An 11,355-nucleotide genomic window follows, 5' to 3' on the forward strand; every position below is an offset into this window, starting at 1 on the left:
CTAAATGATGGTTATTGATCAGTTTATAAATAGTTAATATGGTCAGCATTGCGTTCCACCACTTACCTAAGAGTATTGCGCAAATATAGCAGACTGTTTGTACACACAAGCTGCCCCGACTGCTCCAACACATTCTCTCTGTTAGACTGAGGGGGCGGGCGAGGTTGCAGCTTGGTCAAAGCCTATATTGCCGGGGGGGGGGGGGGGGGGGGGGTGTAAACCCACCGCGGGCTGAGCAGCGAGTGTGCCTCAGGATGATTCTCAATGCAAAGTTTAAAAAGCAATCAGGGGTTCTGTTTTACTGATATTTCTAATGATATGCCTGCATAGATCATTAGCAAATGCCCCCCCCCCCCCCCCACAATGACTCCCAGTCCAGTTTGATGGCGTCTTTACTTTAAAACATGAATTGATTAGTCTATCCGCGAGCGAGTCTCTTCGGATGATCCCTTTATTTTTCTCGCCATCGATTTTGTTGATTTTTTTTTTGTTTGTTACTGCGCTGGGTATTGCCACCGCGCCAGGACAGCGTGCGGTTTTTTTGTTTTTTTGTTTTTATTTTGCAGTGTGAAAACTGAATACATAGTTTGTCAGTGGTGGATTGTTACTTCTCCATTGATTGATAGCTTCATTCTGAAACAGTTTTAATTAAGAAATCCAATAAAGTCGATTTTCACATTCTCTTCTTTACTTAACAATCTTCTCTGTAATTCAGTGCCCCCCCCCCCCCCCCCCCCCGCCTTGTTAATAATTAACAAATCATTAAACAAAATATGATTATTTAATATGAAACCAAGACATTTAGAATATACAGTCCTATGTTATATATATATATATATATATATATATATATATATATATATATATATATATATATATATATAAACCGGGACAAACACTAAGATAATTCTGATAAATAAAATACAAAATGCCTATTTCCCTTGTAATAAGCAACTCTTTATTTTATATTACCGTTTTTAATTCAACCAGTTACATATCTTCAGCTGTTTTTAAACACAAATAAATGCGTACCTTTCACAACTCCAGATGGGTATCGTAATTGCAGACACTATATTCACAGACCGAGCTGGACACTATAAATACTGTTAGCTTCATGCAGCGGTACCCTTATATAACCAGGATAGCAGTCATCGGTAAAATTAAGAACCACCAAGAACTTCGCTAAACTTGAACGGGATTGTGCACACCAGCCATATCTAAAATCCTGTCTAATAATCATCTGCGATGCTATGATGATATCTCAACATAAACAGCTTTATTCAACAGCTTATAGAGCTGATCTATAAAGAAAAGTAACATATTTAATTATACAAAAACCTCTTCTTCTTCCTCTTCTTCTTCTTCTTCTTCTTCTTCTTCTTCTTCTTCTTCTTCTTCTTCTTCCTTGTTTTTTTTTTTCTTTAAAGACCCAGGCTGCATTTTAATTGACTCGATGACAGTAATGATTGGCGCTCCAGCTGCTCCCGAAGGCAAACGGTTAATGTAAATATGCTGCTGCTAAGTGGGTGTGCCTTCCTATTATTTTAGCTGTCACTTGATCAATGTACAACGTCTTCAACTAAGGTTCACAACAGCCTTCCCTGGACGAACCATGTGGTCAGTCTGCTCGCGCTACCCACACAGAGGAGGACGGTCGCGGAGGATGGAAGCCCAGGATCTTTACTGAGACAACACCGATACATCCTCTTTACATTGTACACAACAACGCTGCAGACCGCAGCTGTAGCATCTCTTCCAGTGTGATCTGAAAAATACCAATCGAATACAATATTCTCCTAGGAGAAGGATATTATTGTGTGCTGTATTCTAACACAAAAAGGAGCTGTCCAACGTCTACTTAAAAAAAGGTATAGTCTGTGTGTATGATCGTAATATGCAATTCTAGTGTCATGATGCTTGCTTATGGAGTATGCTGTGTTTTTTATAGTTTACAAGGAAGTAAAATGCGAATCATTTCTAATATGGTACTTTTTTTTTGCCCAAAAATCTATTCCTTTACTGCGTAAAATTATTTACATTGTATTTTGCCTGCTTCTTTTAATTATTATTATTATTATTATTATTATTATTATTAATAATAATAATAATAATAATAATAATAATAATAATAATAATAATAATAATAATAATAATAATAATGTATTATCAACACATTTGTGGTTTATTATATTCTTATTGAGCTTGTATTTTTAATTATTTTATATATTTTCATTTTAAATGTAGGCTAATGTGTTCAATATTTACACAACTGTTTAAACAATGTGATTTTTAAAATAATAATGTAATTGTATTCCTGTATCGTTAGATGTATATTTTAAAATTGCGTTTGACAAAGTACTGACTATTTGCCAGTGTCATGTTTGATTGTGTCGTGCTACCTTACACAGCTTTAATTAGGGAGCTGGAGTTTTATTAACATTTTAAACAACTACAAACTGCAGCTATTTCTGTAATTACAATCAAATCAGCTTAATGCTGCGATTGTTCCCTGATAAGCTCCTTTGCTTTGCTCAAAGAATCTTTCCTTCTGCTCGTTCCGTGTTTGCCGAGCTAACGCCATGGTTAAGTAATGTTCCTCGCCTCTGATCCAAACTAAAGCTATTAGGAAAAGGCTGAGCTCATGCTGCTAATGAAAATAACTCATTATTTTAACATTCGGAATATCGCAACTACAATATATATATATATATATATATATATATATATATATATATATATATATATATATATATATATATATATATATATATATATATATATATATATAAACAATTCTCAGGAACAGTATGGAAATGTTTCTTGAATTGTTTACACGTTTTTGGAAATGTAAATCCTAATTAACCGGGTCAGTTTATGCATCTCTTTTAAAGAACATTAAAATCGCTCAACGACATATATATTTTTTAAAAACAGACTTGGCCCGAAATCAAGAAACGGATTGTCGTTAAGCCTTAAATCCTCCGAGTTTATTTTAAAAAGCACCCCCTGGATGTCATCGGTAAAATAAAGAGAACAACAAGGGTAGCAGCCCCAGCTTTAGAAAAGCTGGCAGTAGCGTTTAGTTCGTACTGTATTAAAAAAAACGCAACGAGGGATATCATTCAGCGAAATCCAACAGCAGGCTCTCGACAATAACTTAAAAGTGAATGTTTTTGCAATCGCTGGGAAAACTATTTACAAACTAATATTATAATAAACGAATAAAACCTTTTCAACTATATCACTTACAGTTTACGTTTTATATTACTTTTAAGCAAAAAAAAAAAAAAGGATTTTACCCAGATATTATAAAAAAAATAACATAACAGGGAAAAACATTTGATCCTTTGCGGTTCTGGTTTTCAATGCTTTTAAATATTTCTGCCAGGTGGAAACGCAAAAGGCTACTCGACTCACCTTGAAGGGTAACTCGAGCTGTCTATTGTATTCCTACAATGCACTGACTTTTCTCGTTTATTAAACTTTGTAGGCTCTGTTACTTCCCTCTCTCCAAATATAATTGTCATTTTTGTCTTGAAGATTTGCATTATGTAGTGGCTGTTGTAAGTGATACATTATTTCTGATAACGAATATGATGTGTGTGTGTGGCTGTAAATGATTGTTAAAGTCTGCTGCTATCTCTAATTTTGCCTTTCGAAAGTGTTTGGAAATACGAAGCACATGTAAACATATAATAACTCAATTTAAACAATCGTGTTTCTTTCCCCCAGCAGACTTCCAATAATGGAGGCGATTTCCAGTCAGCTGGCAGCGGGAAGAGACTCCAGCTCTTCTCCCAACTCAAAACCGGAGCTCCAACCGTTCTCCGGATCGTCGTCTCTCAAGCCCAACCAAGTCAGCGAGACCATGCTGTATGGCGTTCCCATCGTTTGCTTGGTGATTGATGGCCAGGAAAGGCTCTGTCTGGCTCAGATTTCCAATACTTTACTGAAGAACTACAGCTACAATGAGATCCACAACCGGAGGGTGGCCCTGGGTATCACTTGTGTTCAGTGCACCCCTGTGCAGCTGGAGATACTGAGGCGCGCAGGAGCCATGCCCATTTCTTCCAGGCGCTGCGGCATGATCACCAAACGGGAAGCCGAAAGGCTCTGCAAATCGTTTCTCGGGGCGCACAATCCGCCCAAACTTCCCGAAAATTTCGCTTTTGATGTGTCTCACGAGTGCGCTTGGGGCAGTCGGGGAAACTTTATCCCGGCCAGGTACAACAGCTCTAGGGCCAAGTGCATTAAGTGCAGCTATTGCAATATGTATTTTTCTCCCAATAAGTTCATCTTCCATTCCCACCGCACTCCCGAAGCAAAGTACACCCAGCCGGACGCTGCAAACTTTAACTCTTGGAGGCGCCACCTGAAACTATCGGACAAAAACTCTTCCGATGACCTGGCCCACGCTTGGGAGGATGTGAAGGCCATGTTCAACGGGGGCAGCCGCAAGAGGATCCTGCCTTCAAGTGGGTCAGGCGGGTCCTCCTCCCTGAAACCACAGGGCTCCAACAGTATCACCAGGGGATCCCCAGAGGTCCCTCACAAAACCATGCGGTGCGAGGAGGAGAGAGGCAGTCTGAGCATAGGCAACGGAGTGCGAAACTACCCGGTCATACCTGTGCCCAGCAAAGGCTTTGGCATGCTGCAGAAGATTCCGCCTCCACTGTTCCCACACCCCTATGGTTTCCCAGCTTTCGGATTATGTCAAAAGAAAGACGATGGTATAGGAATTGGGGAGCAAAATAAGACCAACCTGCCCGGTGTGTTTTGGCCCGGCGCTAAAGACACTCTCTACCCATCTTTCCCCATGTTCTGGCCTGCAGGGGGGAACTTTCCCGTGGCCCCTTACCCGCAGACCCAACCGAAACCCGCGGTTGAACTCTTGAGCGCCCGGCAAAGCGACGTCGACGCGGCTGAGCAGAGCGACAGGAGCACCAACACCCCAAAAGACAGTTTAGCGGACAGCGAGAGGTGCTCCAGCACTCATTCCACCAGGAACGAAGAGGACAAGTCTGGGGATGAGGCCAGGTCTACCGAGGGAGTGTCCCTCACCCCCAGAAAGATAAGCTACATCTCTGCTTTCAGACCTGTGGTCAAAGACGCAGAGAGCATAGCCAAACTTTATGGAAACCGAGAGGCGTACAACGGAGCCCGCTCCGGGTACCACTCACCAGACTTTATGAGCGAGAGTTCCAGTTACAGGTCGGTGTCTCCGGGTGTGGACAGTGGGGACGAACCTGATGTGGACGTGGAGTCCAATACTAGGTTTCCTGAAGACGACGAGTCTCCCCCGCTGTCTGTCGAGGACAGGCAAAGCCCAGCACTGCCGATTCTTTCACAAGAAGGCGCGGAGAAGATCCACGAACCGCTGCTCGAAAAGGCTACCCTGCAGCGGGAAAGCCCAAGAGTGCCCTTCAGTGAACCCGTATCCTCAGACGAGGAGCGGCACAGCGAGGCCATCGCAGAGGCCAGCAACAGCACAGCAACTTATGAAGTAAGTTTTCAGTGCTTTGGTTTAAAAAAAAAAAGGTTAACATACTATTAACAAGATACGAGCCTAAATGTAAACAAAAGATATTGAAACTGTCGATTGCGCATAAAATTGTTGCTGCATTGTATGGTACAGTGTATTAAAAAAAAAAAAAAAAAGTAACCAATATAGCCTAAACGAAAGTTAGAAATGGGTAACACAAAGCATGAAATACAAATATTCAATAGTCTTCTAGTTAGATTTAAAATAGTGCAATTCGACGAGCAGTGATTCAAATAACAACATTGTAGTGAGGTGTATGATGAAGGATCAGTGAATTTGACAAGTACTGGCCTACCTCGCCGAATATAGCATTGTGCATTTGTTGGTGAAGAGACATTTTATAAAGCCCACCTTACCCGAACACCTGTACATTACCATTCAGGCACATTCTGTAATTAAGCAAAACACGAGGACTTATTATATGTGGATGAAAACTGTGTAAAAATGAGTTGGGTGCAGAGCGTGTGGAGGTCATAGGCTTTGAAAAGCCCTTCTCCACGACTGAATTTTAATTTGGGTAATTTTCTTTGGAGTGCCCTTAATTATGTTTATTATATGAACGCGGTATCCAAATAGATTTTTAATTCCGTCTAGACTCACAAGGCTGTGTGTAATGCTGTGCGTCACAAACGCAGGGAAATTTCAGATAGGCAGGCATCAATTATTCGCATAGTAGGTTTATGTTATTATTTTAGAAAAAAAACAAATGTGCTCGGGGTCCGCTACTGTGCTGGCGAGGTTCAAGCAGCGGAGTAAATTAGTAATAACAGAATTGAGGATAATTACATGTAATTGTCTGATTCATTTTGCAGGTGTATACACATGAAAGAGAAGAGCACGTGCAGATTCCGAAGAATCCGTCTACATTTATATCCGGACCCAACTACATATGCAGCCCTGTTAAGGCGAATGGTAGGCCCGCCACTACTGTCTCTATATATTCACTGTAAAACTGGTACAGCGATATAGGACGTTCAAGTCCCCACGACAAATATATCCATTCGTGTATTTTAGTAAGTCATTATTATTATTATTATTATTATTATTATTATTATTATTATTATTATTATTATTATTTTATAATACATTTAGGCTATACAGATTTGAGTGATATATACGAACCCAGCGCTGTAAACCAAATGTTTCATAAATAAACATACATTTCATAAAATATTTTAAACACATTTTAGTATTTTTGTATTGTATACTGAATTTCATATTAACATTTGAACTATTTCACATTCTCAAACAATTGCAATGATGTAGCCTACTTAAACTCTGCTGCGTTCAGATGTTTGCTGAGTTCTTTACAGAGTCGATGGGGAATGTCATGATATCGAGGTCTATCATTCAGCTGTATTACAAACGTTATTTGTAAAGAAACGTCCTATTACTCTTGAAGCCGAATGAAAACAACTTCACAGATGTTCTCCTTACGCGAGTCTCGCGGGGAACACGCTACTTTCGGAACGCGAGGCGATTACTGTGCCCGATCAAGACTAGATTTGTCCTTAACCATGTAATTAAGCGCAGATTTTGATTGTACTTTCGATGCTCATGGCTGATGATCGGTTTATATCTTTTTAAGAACTAAGTAAGGAAGACGCTAATTCAACAGAAGAGGATCAGGAGTTAAGAAAATCTTATCAGGATCAAGGAAACGTCTCCCACGAAAGTCCCGCAGGTGTGGATAGAGGTAGGTGTCTAAAATACGTTTTCTGTGTGCAGTGTGTGTGGTAGACTTGCTTTTAAACGGTATAGACCTACACGGGAATCGTGTTAAGCCCCGAGTTGCCCCTGCCCAAAGACAATACATAAATAAACAGGCTGCAAATCACGAGGTAGAACAACTGGCCTGATGCGACACACTTTGGTTACTGTACTGTGCTGAAGACATGCCAAGCCGAATCTCTAGTGCGGAGCAGATCGTTATAGCTGCGTTTCATGGCTGTTTTATGAAGGGAAACAAAGACTAATTTATAACACATTTATAAGATTAGAAAAACAAATCCCCACGATGAAATAATCTTTGAGTCACCGTTAAACGAATGTCCCTTGCAGCTAATATAAAAATAAATATTTAATGAATTCTGATAGATTCGTTCCTTCTCTGCATTGACTGTTTTAGCCATACAGTACAGATTCCCAATGTGGGCATGCATGGTATAAACCAGGACACGGGTTCATACCCACTAACACGGTCTCTTTGTTTAGGTATGGTCATTTGTTTATAGCGATGTTTCTGAAGGTATTGCTCATGAGAAGTGTAATTACATACATATATCCACAATGAAGTCTGTTTGAATGCCTTGTTTTTTCAAACGTTTCTGACGAGGGGTAATTTTCATGTACAGGCGATGACGGGGGTCGAAGCGACATGGGGAGAGCCCAATTGATTGAGAAAGATATTGAAAACATGGCTAAAGGTGAGCATATTAATAATAATAATAATAATAATAATAATAATAATAATAATAATAATAATAATAATAATAATAATAATAATAATAATAATCTCCTTGCAAGCTTGTGGAATTGTTTGTTAGGGTATGGTGTGTGTGTGAGTGTGTGTATATATATATATATATATTTCAGACTGTGGAAAATGTATGAAATGGCCTGTGCTCCGATATATTAATATTATGAATGGCTTTACAGGGCTGTGCGGCAAAGTGAGCCTATGATCATTCTATTTATGTGGCCCACTGTCTTTAATCGGCTCTGGTGACGCTATGCCTGTACAAGCTTACTAATTCTGTAATTAGAAAGCGTAAACCAAATGCTAAATAGACTTGATATGACGCTCATCCCAACCCCCCTGATATAATATATCTACACAAAATATAACGCTCATTCAGTTACTGTATAATGTGCGTGCAGATACACTGAATACCATATTGACAACCCAAACCTCCAAATGCAAACCTCCACAAAGCTACATTAATATGAATCACATGAAGGGGTTTTAGTATTATTATTTTAATATTACTCTTGTTACAACAAAGTATATGTTATGTTTTGATGCTGGCGAATCCTATAAAATGCACTACAATGCATTGACAGGGATGACGTATCATACACAAGTGAAGGATGCATGCTGCCTCATAACAACGCCTACACACCCTTATTCAGATCTAGCACGCGGTTTAACCGGACATTTGTTTTAGAACGTAGTTTTCTGTGCAAATGCGTTGGTTACGTGTACTCGATTACAGATGTTCACAGTTACTTTATTTATTTAGCATCGTGTTGTTTCCAAGTGCTATAGGACAACTCGCACAGAGCGCACAATAGACACGATGCATACATTTCAAAAGTATAGAGGTTTGCAAAATGCAAAATAATTTCATATGGGAGCCTAACGCTCGTTTAAAGCCACGCCGATGTTCTCGGTATGTGAAGCCCGTTTGGCGGAATAAGTGCAAAGCAAATGAGTCGTGCTTTTCAAGGTGTACCGGACAGTATAAATACTATCTCTGTGTGTCTGTTTTATAGACGAGCTGCAGAAACTCCTCGTAGAACAGATGGACTTGAGGAAAAAGCTGGAGCGAGAATTTCAAAGTCTCAAAGGTACTTTTAATAGGTTTAATGTAGTCGTTTGCTTCGAAGATGAACTATAAAACATATATATATATATATATATATATATATATATATATATATATATATATATATATATATATATATATATATATCGTATAGACTAATATTACACCTATAATTACACAATATTAACAAACAGAAAATACTGCAAAATAGAAACCCAAAAAGATTTTTAAAAAAAAACCCAGAAAATTAAGAATAATAATTTGAACTGTAATATACAGTGCTAATAATATAAAGCGTTTACCCGCATGCGCAGAACGGTGGATTCAAAAAACAAACCAAATGAAATATATGATATGTGATTGCTTCACAGATAATTTTCAAGATCAAATGAAAAGGGAGTTGTCGTACAGAGAGGAGATGGTTCAACAACTCCAGATTGTCCGAGGTGAGGCATCATTCTACAGTTACAACGGCATGATATCTTTAAGCGTGCTCCGGTTTTATAGAGTGATGCTGTGGATCAAAGTGGAGACCCCAAACAACACTGCATATGCAATCCCCAACCGCTCTGCACTGCCTGTCCGTTTGAATAGTCTAGGATAGTTTCGAGTCAAGTGTGCAAACTGCACGGAGACCCCACTGTGCAATAATAATCAAACTGAGTATCTCAACAGGGTCACTCCGTGTCGTCGAAATTCAAACCTGAGCTCACAGCACAATACACAATATCAAATTATAGGGGGCTTCTTTATATACGTTATCAACGCAACTGGGCATTTCGTATTATTATTATTATTATTATTATTATTATTATTATTATTAGTAGTAGTAGTAGTAGTAGTAGTAGTAGTAGTAGTATGTTTATGTTTCCTAAACTGTACCCGAATTGATTTGGTTGACTCTTCCTGTGTTCACAGATACTTTGTGTAACGAGCTGGATCAAGAGAGGAAGGCTCGGTATGCTATTCAACAAAAGCTAAAAGGTAATTAATCATTACAGTTTATATGGAAATATTAAAGTAATCAACACCGCCGAGTGTAAACCAAGTTCAGCGAGAAGCAGGACGCTCTAAAGAGGCTGAGCATTAAGAATGGTTCTTTACAGACACCCTCACCCCCCCGTCCCCGTCCCCGTCCCCGTCCCCGTCCCCGTCCCCCGTCCCCCTCCCCCCAAAAAAAGGGGTTCGAGAACGCCCGCAGCAAAAAAAAAAAAAAAAATCATAGCTGTGAGTGTGCGTGCGCGCGCGCTACTGTACTATGCACTTGAACTGAGAATATACCATGGAAGATTGATTTGTTTGCCTATTTTAGTTTAATAATCGTTAAGGGATGTTCATGCGTATGTGCTTTCTATTATAAATTAGTACTATGCTTGTAAACAACTTGATTGAAGAACATTGATACAAACTATAGTCGGCTATATTATCAAGTTAACAAGTTCAAATGTGGTTTTTAATTCAAACACATGCGTTTTTGTTTTGTTTGGTCTTGTTTGCCTTTCTACCTAGAAGCTCACGATGCGCTTCACCATTTCTCCTGTAAGATGCTGACTCCTCGGCACTGCACCGGGAACTGCTCCTTCAAACCGCCCCTTCTACCGCAGTGATGCGCGACCAGAACCCGCGAGTCCCTGACACGAGCACAAGCCATCCTCTACACGTGTAAATACGGGAAAGGACACACTCACGACAACCTCGAGTCATGTGGAGATTGTACATACCCACTGACACCACCTTCTTCGTTTTTTCCCAGTAACTGGACTGAGCAAGCCATTTATAAACTTGTAAATACTATGACTAGTATGATGCAATTTCAGGGCACACGACAAACGAGCTAAATAATTGAGTCGAGAGATATAGGCTAAAGAAATGATAATTTCAAAACAAATATGGCACAATGAAATCCCAGGCTCAATGTATGTACTATAGATTGTTAATATAAAGCTATAAAGAGACCTCTGCAATGAATTTTATATGTTTGTGTGTCGACCACCACTTCTTTAAATACATATTAATATAACATGTGGCTACGTGCAATGAGTAGAAATGTACTGTGATTTTGTTAGTAAACAGTATTTGTTGGATTATTTATTTATTTATTTATTTACTCAGTTATTTATTTCTTTATTTATTTTAATGATTGATTTATTTGCTTTCACCGTATCAGAAGATATACTGTATAATATTGATGTCAAGCACTTTAAATAAGGCAACTCCATTGACTTCATGTACAATAAAAATGAAAAGCATCTCGTTTGGAACTCA

At 39.0% G+C, this 11,355-nt stretch overlaps 1 protein-coding gene across 7 annotated transcripts; it reads left to right on the forward strand.

Annotated features, from left to right (window-relative positions):
- The first annotated feature begins 1,427 nt into the window (after positions 1-1,427).
- Positions 1,428-11,355, forward strand: skor1a (SKI family transcriptional corepressor 1a). Of its 7 annotated transcripts, none has more exons than XM_034048848.3 (9): positions 1,431-1,868; positions 3,733-5,503; positions 6,355-6,454; positions 7,131-7,238; positions 7,897-7,968; positions 9,038-9,112; positions 9,462-9,536; positions 10,009-10,074; positions 10,603-11,355. In XM_034048848.3, exons 2-9 carry the CDS (start codon positions 3,746-3,748, stop codon positions 10,695-10,697), a joined length of 2,349 nt encoding a protein of 782 aa, XP_033904739.3. In that variant the 5' UTR covers positions 1,431-1,868; positions 3,733-3,745; the 3' UTR covers positions 10,698-11,355. The 7 variants fall into 7 exon arrangements, with proteins under 7 accessions (XP_058855044.1, XP_058855042.1, XP_058855043.1 ...); XM_058999057.1 differs by having other exon boundaries at positions 10,635-11,355; XM_058999058.1 differs by having other exon boundaries at positions 3,736-5,503; positions 10,635-11,355.

This window comes from Acipenser ruthenus, chromosome 24, assembly GCF_902713425.1.
Source record: "Acipenser ruthenus chromosome 24, fAciRut3.2 maternal haplotype, whole genome shotgun sequence".
Lineage (NCBI taxonomy): Eukaryota > Metazoa > Chordata > Actinopteri > Acipenseriformes > Acipenseridae > Acipenser > Acipenser ruthenus.